This window comes from Larus michahellis, chromosome 7, assembly GCF_964199755.1.
Source record: "Larus michahellis chromosome 7, bLarMic1.1, whole genome shotgun sequence".
NCBI lineage: Eukaryota > Metazoa > Chordata > Aves > Charadriiformes > Laridae > Larus > Larus michahellis.
In genome coordinates, this window is record NC_133902.1 from 3,082,309 (window position 1) to 3,098,214 (window position 15,906).

The 15,906-nt window shown below is 60.5% G+C and overlaps 1 protein-coding gene across 1 annotated transcript in view; it reads right to left on the minus strand.

Moving 5' to 3' along the window:
• Nucleotides 1-15,906, minus strand: part of TMEM132E (transmembrane protein 132E) — a 30,491-nt gene that overhangs the window by 11,065 nt on the left and 3,520 nt on the right. The window contains exons 2-3 of the mRNA XM_074595812.1: nucleotides 3,488-4,385; nucleotides 2,449-2,589 (exon numbers count right to left, since the gene is read on the minus strand). Coding sequence (XP_074451913.1) covers nucleotides 2,449-2,589; nucleotides 3,488-4,385 — 1,039 coding nt within the window. The remainder of the gene's footprint in view (nucleotides 1-2,448; nucleotides 2,590-3,487; nucleotides 4,386-15,906) is intronic.

Sequence of the window (15,906 nt, forward strand, 5' to 3'; positions counted from 1 at the left end):
GCACAGCCAGCAAAAGCCCCCCCAGAGCAGGAGGAGGGAGAGTGGTGAGGAAAGGTGAGATCCCTGTGGAAGGAGAAGCCGGGACCAGCCCCGCTCTCATCACACCGTCGAGAAGGTCCCATCGATCTGGGGATGCAGGGCACAGTCGGGTTTCTCTCTGATAAATATCTAATGAGTGAAAGGGAGCAGAGAAAGGGGAGAGCAAGAAGCCAGGGCTGCTCCAGACCATGGGAAGCCCTGCTCCTGCCGCAGGGACGATGGGCTTCGCAGTGGGGTCTGGTGGGGTCCTGCCGGGACTTTGTTCCCCAAAGGGGAATTGCCAAAGGCCACCCAGAAGAAGTGGATCTGGCCGCTTGCTGCCTCTTCCAATGCAGAAGTGTTAAATACAGCCGGGAAGAGCCAGGTTCAAAGGCAAACCAGAGCTGCGGCTTCATGCCAGAGGCGGTTCGGCGCTGGGACTCTTGGCCATGGGGTGCCCCTGGGCGTCCCAGGAGCCCTGCCAGGGGCCAGCCACCATCTGCCCTCCCCGAGCATCGTCTGCTCTCGGCCACGGCAGAGACAAGAGCCGGGCTGCCCAGATTGGCGGAATAACTTAGGATGCAGCTGCTGGGGCGAAAACCGCCCAAAATTAGCCATTATCACCCCAAAGCTCAGGGCCCTCGCCCCCTCCCTGCACAGCCGGCGTTGCCAAGAGCCCCCAGAGCCCCGGCGAAGCAAACTCCTCCGGCTGCACAGCCTGGAGGGCAACACGGCTTTAAGTCATTCATACTTTCCATTCCGTTAATATTTGATGTAGTTGTTTGTCTAAAAGGTGATTGTAATCACTTTAAATTCATCCTCCGTCTCTAACCTTTCCAGGCTGATTTGAAGCGGCGGCGGCAGACGGGGAGGGAGAGGAGGAAGGGGGAGAGGGGAGGATCTCGCTGCCGACAGGTCTGGCAGCCACGTGCGGGGGCGCTGGGGTGGCCCTGCAGAGAATGGGGGGGGACGGGACTCGTGGCCCCCGGGACACTCTGGTTCTGTATCTGGATGGAATGGTGTGGGGTAAAGGAAAATCCACCCTCTGGGTAAGCCCTTCAGAGGAGTTTTCTGCAGATAGCTTCTGAGCTCACGTTTGAAGCAGAGCTGAGGATCTCCATTCTGCAAGAGCTCATCCCCAGCTCCACTCCTTTTTGGGGTGGGAGGGCTGAGATATGGGGAGATTTCCATGACAGAGGGCAGGAATGGCTCGAGCCCATCAACTCCTGGAGACACTTGGCTCCCTTTTCCCAAACACACAGTGACGGAGATACCACAGCCTGGGAACAAATGCTTTCCAGCACTTCAGAGTCTTTCCTGCTGGTGGTTTTGACGCCGTGTCCATGCCCTGCTCTTGCCCGCCATGTCCTGCTCACGTGGATGCCAGGAGCAGAGCTGCCCCTCGCCCTTGCAGCCTCCCTGCGCTCACAGGCCAGTCCCACGTCTCCCCTCCTCCAGGCCGGGCAGCCCCTGGGTTTTCAGCTTGGCTTGGTGGGTCCTCGCTCCTTCGGATCGTTCTCATTTCTATCCCCTGGACTCTCCTCAACTGACCCGAGCCTTTCCCGGAGCCCCAGGAACGGGCAGCGTCCTCGTGTCGAGCAGGGGAGAACTGGCTCTGCCCGTCTCAGGTGCTGCCTTGGTTCATGCTCTCCATCCGACACTCATCCATCACCTCAGGGTCCAGACGGGACCTTGCCCAGGGACTGCTCCCCTTCCTTCCCAGAGGAAACACCAGGATAGTGAAAAAAGAGCCGCCACCTTTAAGAAGTACTAAAACTTCTGAAAAAATTAAAATACTTCCACCCCACCCCAAACTGGGGGCTCCTCCATGGCTTCACAATTCAGCCCCCAAATCCACCACACGTGTTCACCAGCATCCGACACGGCCAGGCAATCCCAGCTCAGAGCCGGGGATGCAGCCGCTAAACGGTACCCGTGGCTTATGACCGCGTTGCTTGAGCCCCAGCTTGGCCACCAGCGTTGACCCAGAGCAGATCCCACCTGAACACACCATCTCACACAGCCCTCGGGCAGCCACCTGCCTGACCACAAACCTGCCCACCTTGCGCCACGAAACCCACCTTCACCTGCCCTCCAGCCAGCTGCACGGTGCCGGCCGAGGCTAAAAGCCACGCACAAAATTAAGTCCTTTCCCATGTCGGTGCAGGACCTACCCTGACCTCAGCTGGGCTGAGGGTTCGACCCAAAAATTGCTCATCCCCCTTCAGTGCCTCGAAGTCTCACAGACTGAGACATGCACTTCTGTGCCTCAGTTTCCCCTGCCAGCACCCACGGGGCACCGCAGCCAACCAGACACCCAGGGTGGGGGCAAAGGGAGAAAGAACTGCTCCGGGACAAACCCAGCAATTTCCCCAACCCCGCTGGTGCTAGGGGGGAAGGGGGGTGCGGGCCAGAGGGGGGGTCTCTTACCTGGGGCCGGCACCGTCCGCCCTGGCCACGTCGACGGTGGCGGTGGAGTGCTTGCCGCCCGTCAGCAGCTCCGAGCTCACCAGCCACTGCCCGCTCCTCGACTTGGTGCTGAGCAGGTTGACGCCTTTCTTGGCCTTCACCCTGCGGAGACCAACGGTCAGGGCTGGAGCCTCACCCTCCCGCAACCCTGGACCCCCCCCCGGGCACCCTGCCTTAGGTGCGGGGGGATTTTTTGCCTCCAGTTCCTCCTGGCTGTTGGAAACATCATCTGTCGCTTGCATGGGGCTGAGCCCACCCCAGCCCCTCTTTTTCATAGGGTTTTGTCACCCCCATCACCCCAACAGCAGGGGTTTGGTCCCCAGCCCCAGTGCTGCCCCCCAGGACAGTAAGACCCCCGTGGGGCTGGGCATCCCTGGGGTGAAGGACAGGAGAGCCTGGAGTGCCATGTCCCCCGTGCCAGGGGCTTGCTGCTGGCCCGGTGGCCACAGGGACACTTGCAAGTGCCCTTTGAAAAGATGTGGCCGGGGCTCATCCCCCCATCCTTAGGGATGCAGCAAGGGGGGGTCTCCCCACACATCTCCCCATACTGGGGTGCTCAGCAGTAGGAGGTGGGTGCAGGGGGGGACAGGGAGCAGCAGCCCCATGGCCATAACGCACTTTGTCCCCCAAAGCGGCCGTGAACAAACCCACATCTGCTGGTGGGACCCTAATCCTGGAGCAGCTGGGAGGGCAAAGGCAGGGGACCAGAGTGGTGATGCAGAGGTGGAAACCCTTCATGGACAACTTTTCCCTTCCCTCCAAGAAGCCCCCACTGCAAAGTCATGGAACGTTGCAAAACCATGTGCCAGCTGCCCCTCCAGCTTCCCTTCACCTTCCCAAAGCCCTGCCAGACCCGGTCCAGCCCCCGGCAGGTCCCATAAAAGCAACACGCCCTCCCCATCTTCTCCTCCCTTCCAGCCCATGGCTGCCTTCGCAGCCGAAACAACCATCCCCTGGAAAGGCGGCCGCTCCCGTTGCGGGGGCAGCCCCGGGACCTTACCTGAGGGTGAAGTGCTCCACCGTGGAGTTGGACATCAGGTAGAGGAGGATGCTCAGCACCTCGCCTGGCTTGAGGGGCTTGTCGGGCAGACGGATGAAGACGTTGCCGTCCAGCCGGTGCTCCTGCATGGGCTGCCCCGGGGAAGGCTGCAGGAGGCTGACGCTGCCGATGCGCAGCAGCGGGTGCTGCGTGGGACCCTCGGTCCTGGCCCCCCCGGCCCCGCGGCGGGGGACCGTCTCCCCAAGGCACTGGCCGGCCCCGTCGGGGGCATGCAGGGTGTAGTACAGCTCGGCTTGCTGGCTCTCGCCCGGCACCTCCAGGCTCTCGGGGCTCTTCCGCCTGCCCAGCGGCACGGCCGGGGGGCCGAACCAGGCGTGGGGCAGCTCCGCCTGCACCAGGCACGTGGCCAGGTTGCCCCGCAGGCGACACGAGCTCTTGATCTCACGGGCGTCGCGGAAAGCGTGGAGCCGCACGCAGGGCAGCCGGTCAGTGACGTCGAAGTCATCCCAATCCCGGCCGGCTACGTAGAAGAGCACTTGGACCACGGGCTGGTTGGCCACCAGCCGGGGCTGGATGATGAAGGCGCGCACCTTCCAGTTGACGGTGAGGCGGTCGGGGACCTCCAGGGTGCTGGAGGGCTGCAGCTGCTCCTTGGGCAGCACCAACCCCGTGCTGAAGGGCCCCAGGGTGACGTTGAGGACGGGCAGCTCCTTGGTCTGGAAGACGACGAAGGGCTCGGCGCGTTGCAGTGGAGCACTGCCGTTGCCCACCGGGCTGGCTCCCACCTCCTTGAGGAAGAAGGCCAAGCGGGTGTTGGACAGGCGGTAGCTGACAGGCAGCGTGATGGCACCGGGGGGCTCGGCGGGCTCGGGGCTGGGGGCTGGCCCCTTGGCATGGGCTGCGAAGGGATGGAGAGTGTGGGTTAGTGCAGGGCATCCTCCCCTTGAGCATCTCCCAAGCCCCAGCGCAGGGAGAGCGGACCCAGGTGGGAGCAATCCAGCCCCACGGCAAGGAGGAGCCTCACCAAACCCACCCTTGGCATGGGATGGGGTGTCCGGCCAGGAGGGACGCTCAGGGGCTGCCCAAGGCTGGGCCAAGGTGTGTTGAAGCCACATCTGTCCTGGTTTCAGCTGGGATAGAGTTAATTTTCTTCCTAGTAGCTGCTGCGTTTTGGATTCAGCATGAGAATAATGTTGATAACCCATATTGTTTTAGTTGTTGCTAAGCAATGCTTATATTAAGTCAAGGACTTTTTCGGCTTCCCATAGACAGGACAAGCCGGCCAAAGGAATATTCCGTACCATAAGACGTCACGCTCAGTATATAAATGGGAGATGGCCGGGGGGCAGGAATCCACAATTGCTGCTCAGGGTGAGCTGGGCATCATCAGGTGGTGAGCAATTGTATTATTTTGTATATTCTTTTACCATTATTATTATTTTCTCTTCCGTTATTGTTCTGTTAAACTGCCTTCATCCCAACCCATGAGGGTTTGTTTTTTTTTCCTTTTTTCTCCCTCTTCTCCCTACCCTACTGGGGCTGGGGGCGAGTGAATAGCTGCATGGGTCTAGTTGGGGGCTGGGGTTAAACCACGACAGCATCCAACCTTGGTATTGTCCCTGGGCACCCCGAAGCCCTGGTTGCCCACCCTGGCCCCCACGCCAAGGCACTGCCCGAAACAGCGCGGACCCACTCGTCGAAAGAAATAGGGCACAACTGGCTGCACCCCTGCTTCCAAATGCACGGAGAAAAGGATGCTCGGTTTCTCCAGAGGCTCGTTACCAAAATTTAGGCAGGTCCAGGTTAACTTTTGGCTGGCAGGTCCTGGCCAAGTATCTAAGCCCAAGGCTTTCCTCCTACTTTTAGCTCCCAGATCCCATGGGGAAGGTGGCTAAATCGGCTCCTTTGCCCCAAACCCGCTCCATCCCTGCAGGCTGCCTGTAAGGGTGGTGTCACGGCCGGTCTGTCACCCGCCACCCCCCCAGGGCTGCCACCCGCTGGCCCTGTGTGCCAAAGCAGGTCCAGCCCCAATTTGTCCAGGCATGGACACGACCCGGTGGAAAAGTGATGAAGATGATGTCAGTGCCACCTCGGGCAAACCCCAGCAGCGCCCAGGTCTGACGGGCCTGAGGAAATCCCTTTTGTCCTTCATTTTGACCAATTTGCCTTAAAAAAAGAATAAACCCCATACAGGCAGAGCAGGCAGCCCCTGCCGGCCACACGCTCCCGGGGACCGGAGCCACCCCAGCCCCTCGGAGGGGAAGCCGGCTACCTGGCTGCCGCGGCCGGCAAGCGGAGAGGAACCCCATGAAAATCTTTCTGCTAAAGCAAATGCTGCGAAAGGCGGTGGGTGCGGAGCCGGGCTGACGGCAGGCGCTGCGCCGGAGCTGCGGGAGCCTGGAAGACATCTCAAGGTCTTTGCATCCGCCAGCGGCTGCCAACGATTCCCGGGAGGCCTGGGTGTCCCCCCCCCTTCCTCCACATCCCCCCGTTCCCGGCGCTGATTGCAACCGCTCCCAAGCGGCTCCCGAGCAGGAGAGCCCAAATTACCCATGTCAGGCGGCAGCGAAAGGTGCGGATGTGACGGCTCGGCTCCCGGGAATGGCTCAGCCCCCTCCCCGGCGGGGGCTTCGGAGCATGCCAGGACCTGGGGCTTTTCCCAGCCGGGAGCATGGCCATGGCTGGGCTCCCCAGGGCTGAAGGGGATGCGGGACCCCGCAGCCCACCCGGGGAACTCCCTGCTGCGGGGCAGAGGGGAGTTAAGCAGCTTAGAGGGCTCATAAAAGGATTAGCACTCGATACGGGGACGGGAAGCATCCGCAGCTACGCTGCCTGGGATGGAACTTGTCCGAGAGCCAGGCAGCAAATTCCTCAGGGCTGGGAAGACACTGGGGACAGGCTGCCGGCATCACCGGCAAGGCCACCGTGCCGGCACCGCCGTGGGCACAGCTCCAGCCCCTGCCACGCTAACACCGCTCACCGCCGGCCGCCGAGCCTGTCCCGCTGTGTTTTCCCACCTCCTGGAGAGCCAGGAGCTGCAGGAGAGGTGCTGACCCCCAGAAAGCACCCACGGGTGCCGCTCTGCTCAGAAATAACCACCAGCCAGGGGCTTTCTGCTCCTCCGGCTCATGGAGGTTGCTTTCTGCCACGAAACACAAAGGTTGGTGTCCTCCCTGCAACCCAGTTGACGCAGCCACAGCTGCTCCTGCCGTCCCCAGCAATTAGGAAAGGGGATTTTTTCCAAGGCATGAGATTATTTGCAGAAAAGGATCCACCAGCTGGAGCGACACGAGCCCGAGCACTTGGGTGAGGTGCCGGCAGGGGCAGCCAGGGGAAGAGGCTGTGTTTAACTGACTCGTTGAAATAGCATCCTTTTTTCTCCCTTAAAAATCTCTGGGGTTCGGGGAAAGATCAGGTCATTTCACAAAGAAAACCCACCCGAAATACACCCGACCCAATGCCCAGTCTGGCCCCGACTGAAACCCACCCTTGGGATGGTGCAAAACGCTTGGCGTCACCGACTGTCCCTTGGGTGGGGGACGGGAGAACCTCTGCGCCACCCCAGCGAGCACCCGGCCGCCCGCCAGCGAGGGGCACCCACAGCCACCCGCTGCCCTGGGAGGGCAAAAGCAGGCAGTTTTTTGTCTGCAATTTGCCACCCGGCCCCGGCTCGTGGCAGAGACCCCCGGCAACCAGCTCCTTCCTCCTTGCCATGGGGATTCTCTGATGGCAAATAAGGGGTGTGCACCGGGGGTGGCAAGGAAAACCCCTCTCCTCGATGCAGCCAGGCAGAGCAGATGTGCGCTGTGGACCCTGGTCAACTCAGATAAGCCACCACGGGTATCAGCAGCTCGGTGTCACCAAGCCCTGCTGCAGCGGGGACACCCGGGGTGGCCCCAGCACCGAGCAACAGACCTGCACCCTTGCCGTGCCGGACGGGGGAAGGGAGCGGGCATGAGCTGGGATGGAGATTAATGCGACGGTCACGATTAGTTCAGCGCAGGCAGATTGTCGGCACCCGGAGAAGCTATTTCCTTCCCCAGACAAAATGCATTTAAATGATGCTATAATCTGTCGCCGGGAGGGGAACAGGACCGGCGCCTCCGTTCCTTGGCCATAAACTAATCCTGCCGGGAGAGGGTCTAACCCAGCCGCATCCAGCCCGGGGTGGGTGCCAGGACGGTGGATCACAGCCCAGCCCAAGGCTCTGCGCCGTGGAGGGATGGAGGGTGGGGAGGGAAGGAGAAGGGAGGCAGGAGATGCATGGCTGTATGGATGCGTGGCTGCTGGCTAGAGAGCAAAGAAAGGCTGGATGAGGATGGATGAACCACCAGAGAGAATGGAAGATGCATGGATGGAAGGAGATAGGCTGATCAGAAATGGCTGCACAGCAAGAGAATAGCTCTAGGGAAAAGAGGTGAAGGATGGAGGGAAGGAAGGAGGGAGGGAAGGAAGGAGGGAGGGAAGGAAGGAGGGAGGGAAGGAAGGAGGGAGGGAAGGAAGGAGGGAGGGAAGGAAGGAGGGAGGGAAGGAAGGAGGGAGGGAAGGAAGGAGGGAGGGAAGGAAGGATTGACATGCTAAGAGAGTTGGGGTTGTTCAGCCTGGAGAAGAGAAGGCTCGGGGGAGACCTTATAGCGGCCTTCCAGTAACTAAAGGGGACCTGCAGGAAGGATGGGGAGGGACTCTTGATCGGGGAGTGTAGCGATAGGACAAGGGGTAATGGTTTCAGACTGAAGGAGGGTAGGTTTAGATTGGATATCAGGAAGAAATTCTTTGCTGTGAGGGTGGTGAGACACTGGAACAGGTTGCCCAGAGAAGCTGTGGCTGCCCCATCCCTGGAGGGGTTCAAGGCCAGGTTGGACGGGGCTTGGAGCAACCTGGGCTGGTGGGAGTTGTCCCTGCCCAGGGCAGGGGGTTGGAACGAGATGATCTTTAAGGTCCCTTCCAACCCGAACCATTCTGTGATTCTATGGATGGAAGGATGGCACAACAGCTCAAGAGATGGGAGGAAGATGGATGGAAGGAGAAAGGACGGATGGAAGGATGGCCAGACAAGCAAAACAGCTCAGGAGACTCCAGTCCCCACACCACCGTCCCCAGCCCCTCCCCTGGTTTCTAGCAGCCCCTGGGAGGGAAGGTGGCTCTCGTACCCCCACCTCTGGCTGGGTTTGGGGGGACAGAACGGTTAAGCCCTGGTCGCTGGCTCTGCTCCACAGCCCGCTGTGGTTAACGGGATTTGCAGCGCCTGACCTGCATTCCCGGGTTTATTAGGCTGGCGCAGAGGGGACCATATGGTCCTTCCACCCTCGCAGCTCAGCACCGCGAGCAAAAGAAGCAGATCTCCATGCCTGGCCAGGCTCCCACTGGCCGGGGGGCTGCCTGGACCCCCCTGGCCTGAGGAGCCACCCCAGCCCCACAGCGGGATGGGACAGGACTCCCATGTGTCCCCTCCCTCCCACCCCACGTGGAGCCGGGCTGAGCTGTGACCCACGGTGGGGAGATTGGGGATGAGAGGGACATGGAAACACGCAACTGCCGGTGACCCCCTCGCCGAGACCCCACATCTGCCTGGCCAGATGTGCCCTGTGCCGGCCGCAGACGTGTGGCCAGATGGGCTGAGGGCACACGGGGACAGCAGCGGCACCCTCCAGCCCTGCCTTAAAATTAGGACACGCCCCCCCCAGGCCAGGGGGTCTTGTGGATGTAAAAAGCAGCACCCAAAAGCCCCTGCCCATCCCCACACGGGTGAAGGTCCCACCACAGGGTTTCGGTCACCACCAGCCACCCTCCTGCTCCATCCCCCCTGCTTGGGGACGCTGGGGACAGACAGACTGACGGACACATGGGAAGAGAGGCCGAGGGACAGACGGGACGTAGCTATGGCTGGTGGGGGATGTTGGCTCCTTCACCTTCCCTTCTTGCCCCAAATCCCCAGCAAACAGGGCACGGGGGGAGTGCGGCTCAGCCCCTCCATCCTGCCCCTGCAACAGCCCCACCAGCCCCATCCCTGCTCCCACACACCGTCCCAAGGCCGAAGAGCCTCCTCCTCCTCTTCCCCTGATCCAGCACCGATAGCCAGCGCTGAGCTCCAGCTTAGCCCCAGCCCCAGCTGTCTGCCATAGGGATCACTTTAGCCACACTCCGGCGGGGAACCTTTATCCCAGCTTATCCCCTGGGATGCGGCGGGGGGCTCCCGGCACATATATCCCCACTTAGCAGGGGAAGAGCTATAGGAAAAGCCCTGGAGAAGAGAGAGGGGAGGTTTGAGGTCATGCCAGGAGGGTTAAAACCTCTCGTGATGCTACCAGGCAGCACTGGGGGCCTGGTGCATCAACGGACCAAACACAGTTCCGAGGGACATGTCAAAATAGGGGTGATGTGAGACACCAGCCCCAGCTGCCCTGTCTCCCGCCGGGCCACCCCCACGTGCCCTGGCCATAGCCCACACCAGCTGGGCTTCTGTGGTGGTCCCGCATCGGAGCAAACCGATGGTTTCCATAAAAGTGTCCATAAAGCAATGACTTGAGCTGACACGATGATAAAACCCTCGCTAAATACACGGGAAGGGCTGCGGGGAGGTGGCAGGGAGCTGTGCTATCGTCCCTAGCAGAGGGCTTCACATCGGCTTCAAGCCCGGCTCAAGACCCCTTTGAAGGGGTTTTGGTGGTCACCGGTTGCTGGGATTCAGCCACCAGCCTGGCCGCAGGACGAAAAGGCCCACGGGATTTCATCAGTCGTCCAAGACCCCAAACACGGGCCCTGGGACCCTGCAAACCGCAACAGCCCCGGGCACAGCTCCGCTCTCTGGTTCTCTGCAAGCACAAGCAAGAGATGCTGCTTCTCCGGGCCACAGGGCTGCCGGCACCGCCAGTGATGCCGGGACCACTGGTGCTCCCATTCTCCCTGGATCCAGACCCACAGAGCAGGGTGACAAGGTGACAATCCTACCCCTGAAATCAGGGAGATGAGGGCAGGACATGCCGCTGCCTCAGTTTCCCCACATGGGTCAGCACCTGGATGAGACAACGGGGTGACGGGTCCGCCCAAAACGCCGAGAGCCAGGGGACCACGGCAAAACCCCGCAGCCCCCGAGGGAAAGCCCACCCTGGCTGTTCCTCACCAGGCCATCAGTACGGATGTCCCAACTGCCGTTTCGTTCCAAGCCAGCATAAAGCCACCCCGCTCCCCTGAGTGCCCCCAGATCCTTAGCTGAGGCTCCAGAGCCCCAAAATCTGGTGGCCCAGGTTTTGCCTCCGCAGCCATCAGGGCCAAGCACAAAGGGGAAACACGGGCAGCAATGGCCCCAAATGCCAGGGATGCCCCACATCTGGATGTCCCAACAGCTGGATGCTCCAGCAAGAGGTCGCCCCGGCTCCCAGGGAAGAGCCAGGCTCCCACCCCATCTCCTCACCCATCCTGGGAACAGGCATCGCACCCATCCCGTTCCCTCCCCAGCCCATAGCACCGGTCCCCACCACGTCACACTCCCACCCAAGTGGGGCCAGCACCTCCAAACACCCTGAAAGATGACAACAAGGAGAAACAAAGGCCTCCACGCCTTCACCTCCACCCAAAACCCAGTCAGCCCCAACACGAGCCCCCCCTGCTCCGTGTTTCAACACAGCCAGGGGGGAAAAAAAAAAAAAAAACCACCAGTAATAAAACTGAAGCCAAAATTAGAAAACGCGAGCAGGCCCCTCGTGGAAACCTCCGAAATGTCTCCCAGCAGCCAGAGCCTTGAAAATTGTTTTCGGCGACATAAAAGACAACAAGCTCTCCCTTCCCTCCGACGCGCCGAGAGCCTCCATCTCCAGTCCCAGCTAATTGGAACTCAATTAAGTGAATAATTGTTACAAATGTAAAACTACCTTCCCCCGGCGCGTGGCGGTGAGACGTCCCAGCTGTGGCTGTGGGGAAGGGAGGGACGTGGGGACATGGGGACGCTGTGGGCCCCCAGCTCTGCCCATGGCCGCGGCGGCGACGGGGTGACGGGGCTGGGAAGCCCCATGGTACCGAGGACTACAACACTCAGCCCGGGAGGTTAAACTGGTCCAGGCTTCCCAAAACCGGCCAGGGTAGGAACTGAGTGGGTGCTGGCCAGGAAAAGTGAATCAAGCCTTCCTGCAAGCAGCAGCGCTGGCTCCAAGTGGATTCTCTAGTGTCTAATACAGGGTTGTGCTTATACCTGGTGGGCACTGCTATATTTGCCTTTCTTTTAGCTCCTTGAGACTTTTCCCCCTCCAAAAGGTCCATCCCGGCTTCATTGGCAGAAGGAAGAAAATAAGAAATGCTGGTGGGACTCAGCCCCAGGCCAGCACACAGCCTGTATTTCGGGGCCGGCAGCACTAAGCAGAAGGGAACCACCCCAGCACCACACCAGGCTGCGGTGCTGAGCTCTGCGTTTCCCCCGGAAAACTATTAAAAAGGGAGAAGGGGGGGAAAAAATAAGCAAGCAACCTAAAGGAATAAATAAATATGGCCTAAATGGGATGTGCCGTGCAGAGGCGCAGCCTGCCATAAATTCCTGGAGCCGGCAAGGCTTTTACGCAGCAGCTACTTTAGAGCAATTTCCACAAATCACGGCAAGGGACAGGCCAGGGGACAGGAGGAGAGGGCCTTTACGGAGGAGGAAGAAAAACGAAGAAATGAATTAAAAGATGGGGGTGGGGGAAAGGATGAGGAAGTGCCTGACCACAAATGTCCGCGGGGACGTTTGGGGGCTCCAAAAGGCAGCAGGGGGTGGGGGGGAGCAGCCCTGGGATAAAGCCGGCAGCCCCTGAGCCCCCAGCGCGTGCTCTGGTGGGTCCCGGGCTGGGTCCCCCCCTTCATGCTGGGTTCCCCCCATGCCAGGAGCTGGGAGCAGCCCCCCAGCAGCAGGCGGGCACAGATGGTTTCCCCAGATAACGCCCCCGCCCCGGGGAGCCAGAGGTGGGAGGACAAGGCAGCAGGGGAGAGCCCTGAAGGGTGGCCTGGGGAAGCGGGGACAGGGACAGCAGCTCCCAAGGAAAAAGCCCCCAGCATCACAGTCTTGGGGTGGAGGTGATGCAATGACACAGCCCCCCCCCCAAAGCCACATGTTCTGGGGGGGTTCGTCCCGTCTCTGTCCCCTCCCACCATGGCCGGGAGCAGGAACATCCTCCCAGCACCCTCCAAATCTGAACACCAAATACATCCCCCGGGCTGTGCGCGCCCCCCCCCCCCCCACCAACGCCACCGCCAGCCCAGGATGTGCCAAGTGACACGTTTCAGACTGATTAGACACCGATTAATTTTCCCCCCTGGTGACGTGCGTCAGGCTGCGTTCAGAGCCGGAGCGGGACTCAATTTCACAGGCACCCAAGGAGCCGCGGATAAACCCAGTCCACCCCAGCAGCCCCAAAAGCAGGGACAGGGACAGGCGCCGAGCTGGGGACGTCACCAGCTCAGGACTTTGACACCCAGCAAAGTGGCCACAGCATCAAACACGCAGGGCTTGAATCTATCTCCTTCCTTTGTTAATTTAGCTGGTACCCGGCGACGAGCGCATCCCGCAGCCGCACCGAGCTGGCAGCAGCAGGTATTGCATCTTCAATCTTATTTATCTTCAAGAGGGAAAACATACCTTTTCCTTAAAAAAAAAATAAAAATGAATTAATTCTCAACTTTCGCCAGTCCTGCAGAAGAAGAACGGTCCCGGCCGAGCCCATTTAACCGTGGCAAAACCTGCCCCGCTAACTCTTGCGGGGGCCAGGAGGTGACGGCACCCGCAAGCAGGGGCAAAGCCACCCCGGCAGCACCCACTCGGGCTGTTAGCAGAGCTAGTGACAAATCAAGGACAGCAAATACGCCCAAGTGATGGGAAAATGCTCGCCGGCAGGAGACGGCAGCTCCATCGGATGATTGTAAATTGCCTTGATGAGGGTATCCCCCTGGGAGGCAAGACCACGAGCGAGGGGCTCCGCACCCAGCCGGCGGCGAGGGACGCGCGCCCAGCGGGGAGCGGCAACAGGTCGAGCGACAGCTAAAAAATACAACAGCTTAAAAATAAAAATAAAAGAAGGGACTGGTCTCCCCAGGAGAGCCACAGGCCAAGGAGAAGCCTCTGCATCCCAAACCTGGGACATTCTGGGGGAGAGGTGACAGTCTAGAAATCCCCCATCCCGGCTGGTGACTGCCCCAGGGTGGGGAACGCCGGGCCACCATCAAACCCCTTGTGTCTCCCAATTTTCAGGGAAACAGTGAGCCCCAACCTCCACTCCCCTCGGCGAGGAGCACCAGGACCCACCTTACTTCGCACCACTGAACCATTTCTCTTCCTGCCATCCCACGTGGACAAACTCCCCGGAAGGGACTCTGTCCCCAAAGGCACCGCTGGGGTCCCTGGCCCGTCACCGCGCATCCCACCCCAGGAGCAGCTGCCTCCCTCGCTCCCCGGGGGGCCGCTCGTTAGCAGAGCCGTGTATTTAATAATAAAAGGCTCTGATTAGATTAGCGGGAGTGACCTTTTCCAGATGGATGGGATGCTCGTACGGCGGCAGCGACGGGCGCCAAGCAGGAGGGGAACACACCGGCAGCTTGCCGATTCCTCCACACGCCCGTGGCAGGCTGTATCAGCCAGACGGCTGCAGGAGCCAAAAAAATAATAAAATAAAAAAATAATCAGGTTATGCCATGTAAGCACCTCTTCCCTCACGCATCATCTCCCAGGATGAGCCCACGTCCTGCTGCCCACCTCCCTGGGTAGAGCTTGGCTACGGGAGGGGATGGAGCTGGGATGCGCCGGTGCAACATCAGGGATGCGCTGGTGCAACACCAGGGATGCTCTGCAGGGACCCAGCTGGATTGTTTTTCCCCTTTCCTCCTCTTTTTAGGATGCAGAGAGGCTGGGCGAGGAGGGACCTCAGCAGCCGGTCATGGCGGGGTGAATTAAATAGTGGCACTTAAAAAAAACCCAACAAACAAAATAGCCAGGTTTCTAAAAAAAAAGAAAAACCAAAAAAAAAAAAAAATCACTGAGCAAACCTCAGTCAGGGGGTTGCTGCCACCCGATACCCTGCCTCAGTTTCCCCCCCGCCCCATGATGCGGGGAGCCCAGGAGCAACACGGGACACACACCGACACAGGAAAATGTCTCGGGATGAGGGTACGGAGGCACCTAACGCGGCTCGAAAGCCCCAAGGCCAAACCCTGCAACGCCGCCGGCCAAAAAATGATCTGCTGCCGAGGATTTCCGTCAGGCTGCCGATAGCATCCCTCATCCCTCTTTCCCCAACACCACCGAGAGGACAAAAAGGGGAGAAGAAAAGGCAATTTCCCGCTTGGGATGCCCAACTTCGCACCCCGACGTCCCAGCGCAAGCATCCTGCTGGGATGTAAAGTATCGGGATTGGGGGGAGATGGAGTGGGACCTGGGGTCACGCAAGGGCACCCCGGAGCCGAAAGCCGCTCGGCCGAGCGGCTTTCGGCTCCGGGGTGCCCTTGCGTGACCCCCTTTTCTGCGACACCGAAGGTAAAACTTGTACCAGGGTGAACCCAGCTCAGAGGCCGGATCCTGTCTGCCAGGGGGAGGAAAGATCCTACCACTTCTTCTCCGCTCCTGGCTCCAGGATGCTCGGCTGCTCCGACCCCACCGGCTTGGCGGGGAATGGGGGCCGATAAACGAGCAAAACTGGGTGTACGTTCCCGGTTCGGGCGTTAAATGAGCAAACGCCGGGTGTACATTCCCGGTTCGGGAGCGAGTTATTGCACATCTCCATCTGCTGGTCTGAAAATCCTCCAGCCGGGAGACGCTCTGAGCCGAAACGGGGGTAGTGTGTAACCCTCCCTGGCCGGGGTTGGGGTGCGCTGGCTGGAGCCCCCCCCCCGCCCCCGCCACCACCAGGGATGGAGCCATGGGCCCACAGCATCATCCTTCAGCCCCAGCCCCACACCTGGGACTTGCCCATGGTGGGAATAACGGGTGGGAGATACAGGGAGAGCAGCATGGCCCCATCCCCACCGGCAGCGGGATGGAGGTGCCGGGGCTGTAGGATCCAACGCGGGATGCCAAGCCTGCCCTGCATGCTGGGACAGATGCTGAATAACTCCAGCAGCCCCGGACCACTGCCTCTGGGCCAGTGCTGCCTCTGGGAGAGGGGAAACTGAGGCACGCTGCGGGTACGAGGCTCAGCAGGCAGCAGAGGGAAGACGCAGGAGTCCAAGCTCAACCCCATGGACAGCACAAGTTCTTTCGCAAACCAGTGGGTAAATCCATCCCCCCTCCCTGTGCCGCATCCCAACAGGTCCCTTGCAGCTTCGCAGCACAACGGCGCCGAGCACACAGAGCACACACCATCCGTACCCCTCACTGCGCTGCGTCCCCAGGGTCCGTCCGTCCCTCCCGCAAGCCCTGGGACCACCCCGGGGCCATCCCAGCCCGCAGGTGCCAAAAAAAAAAACAA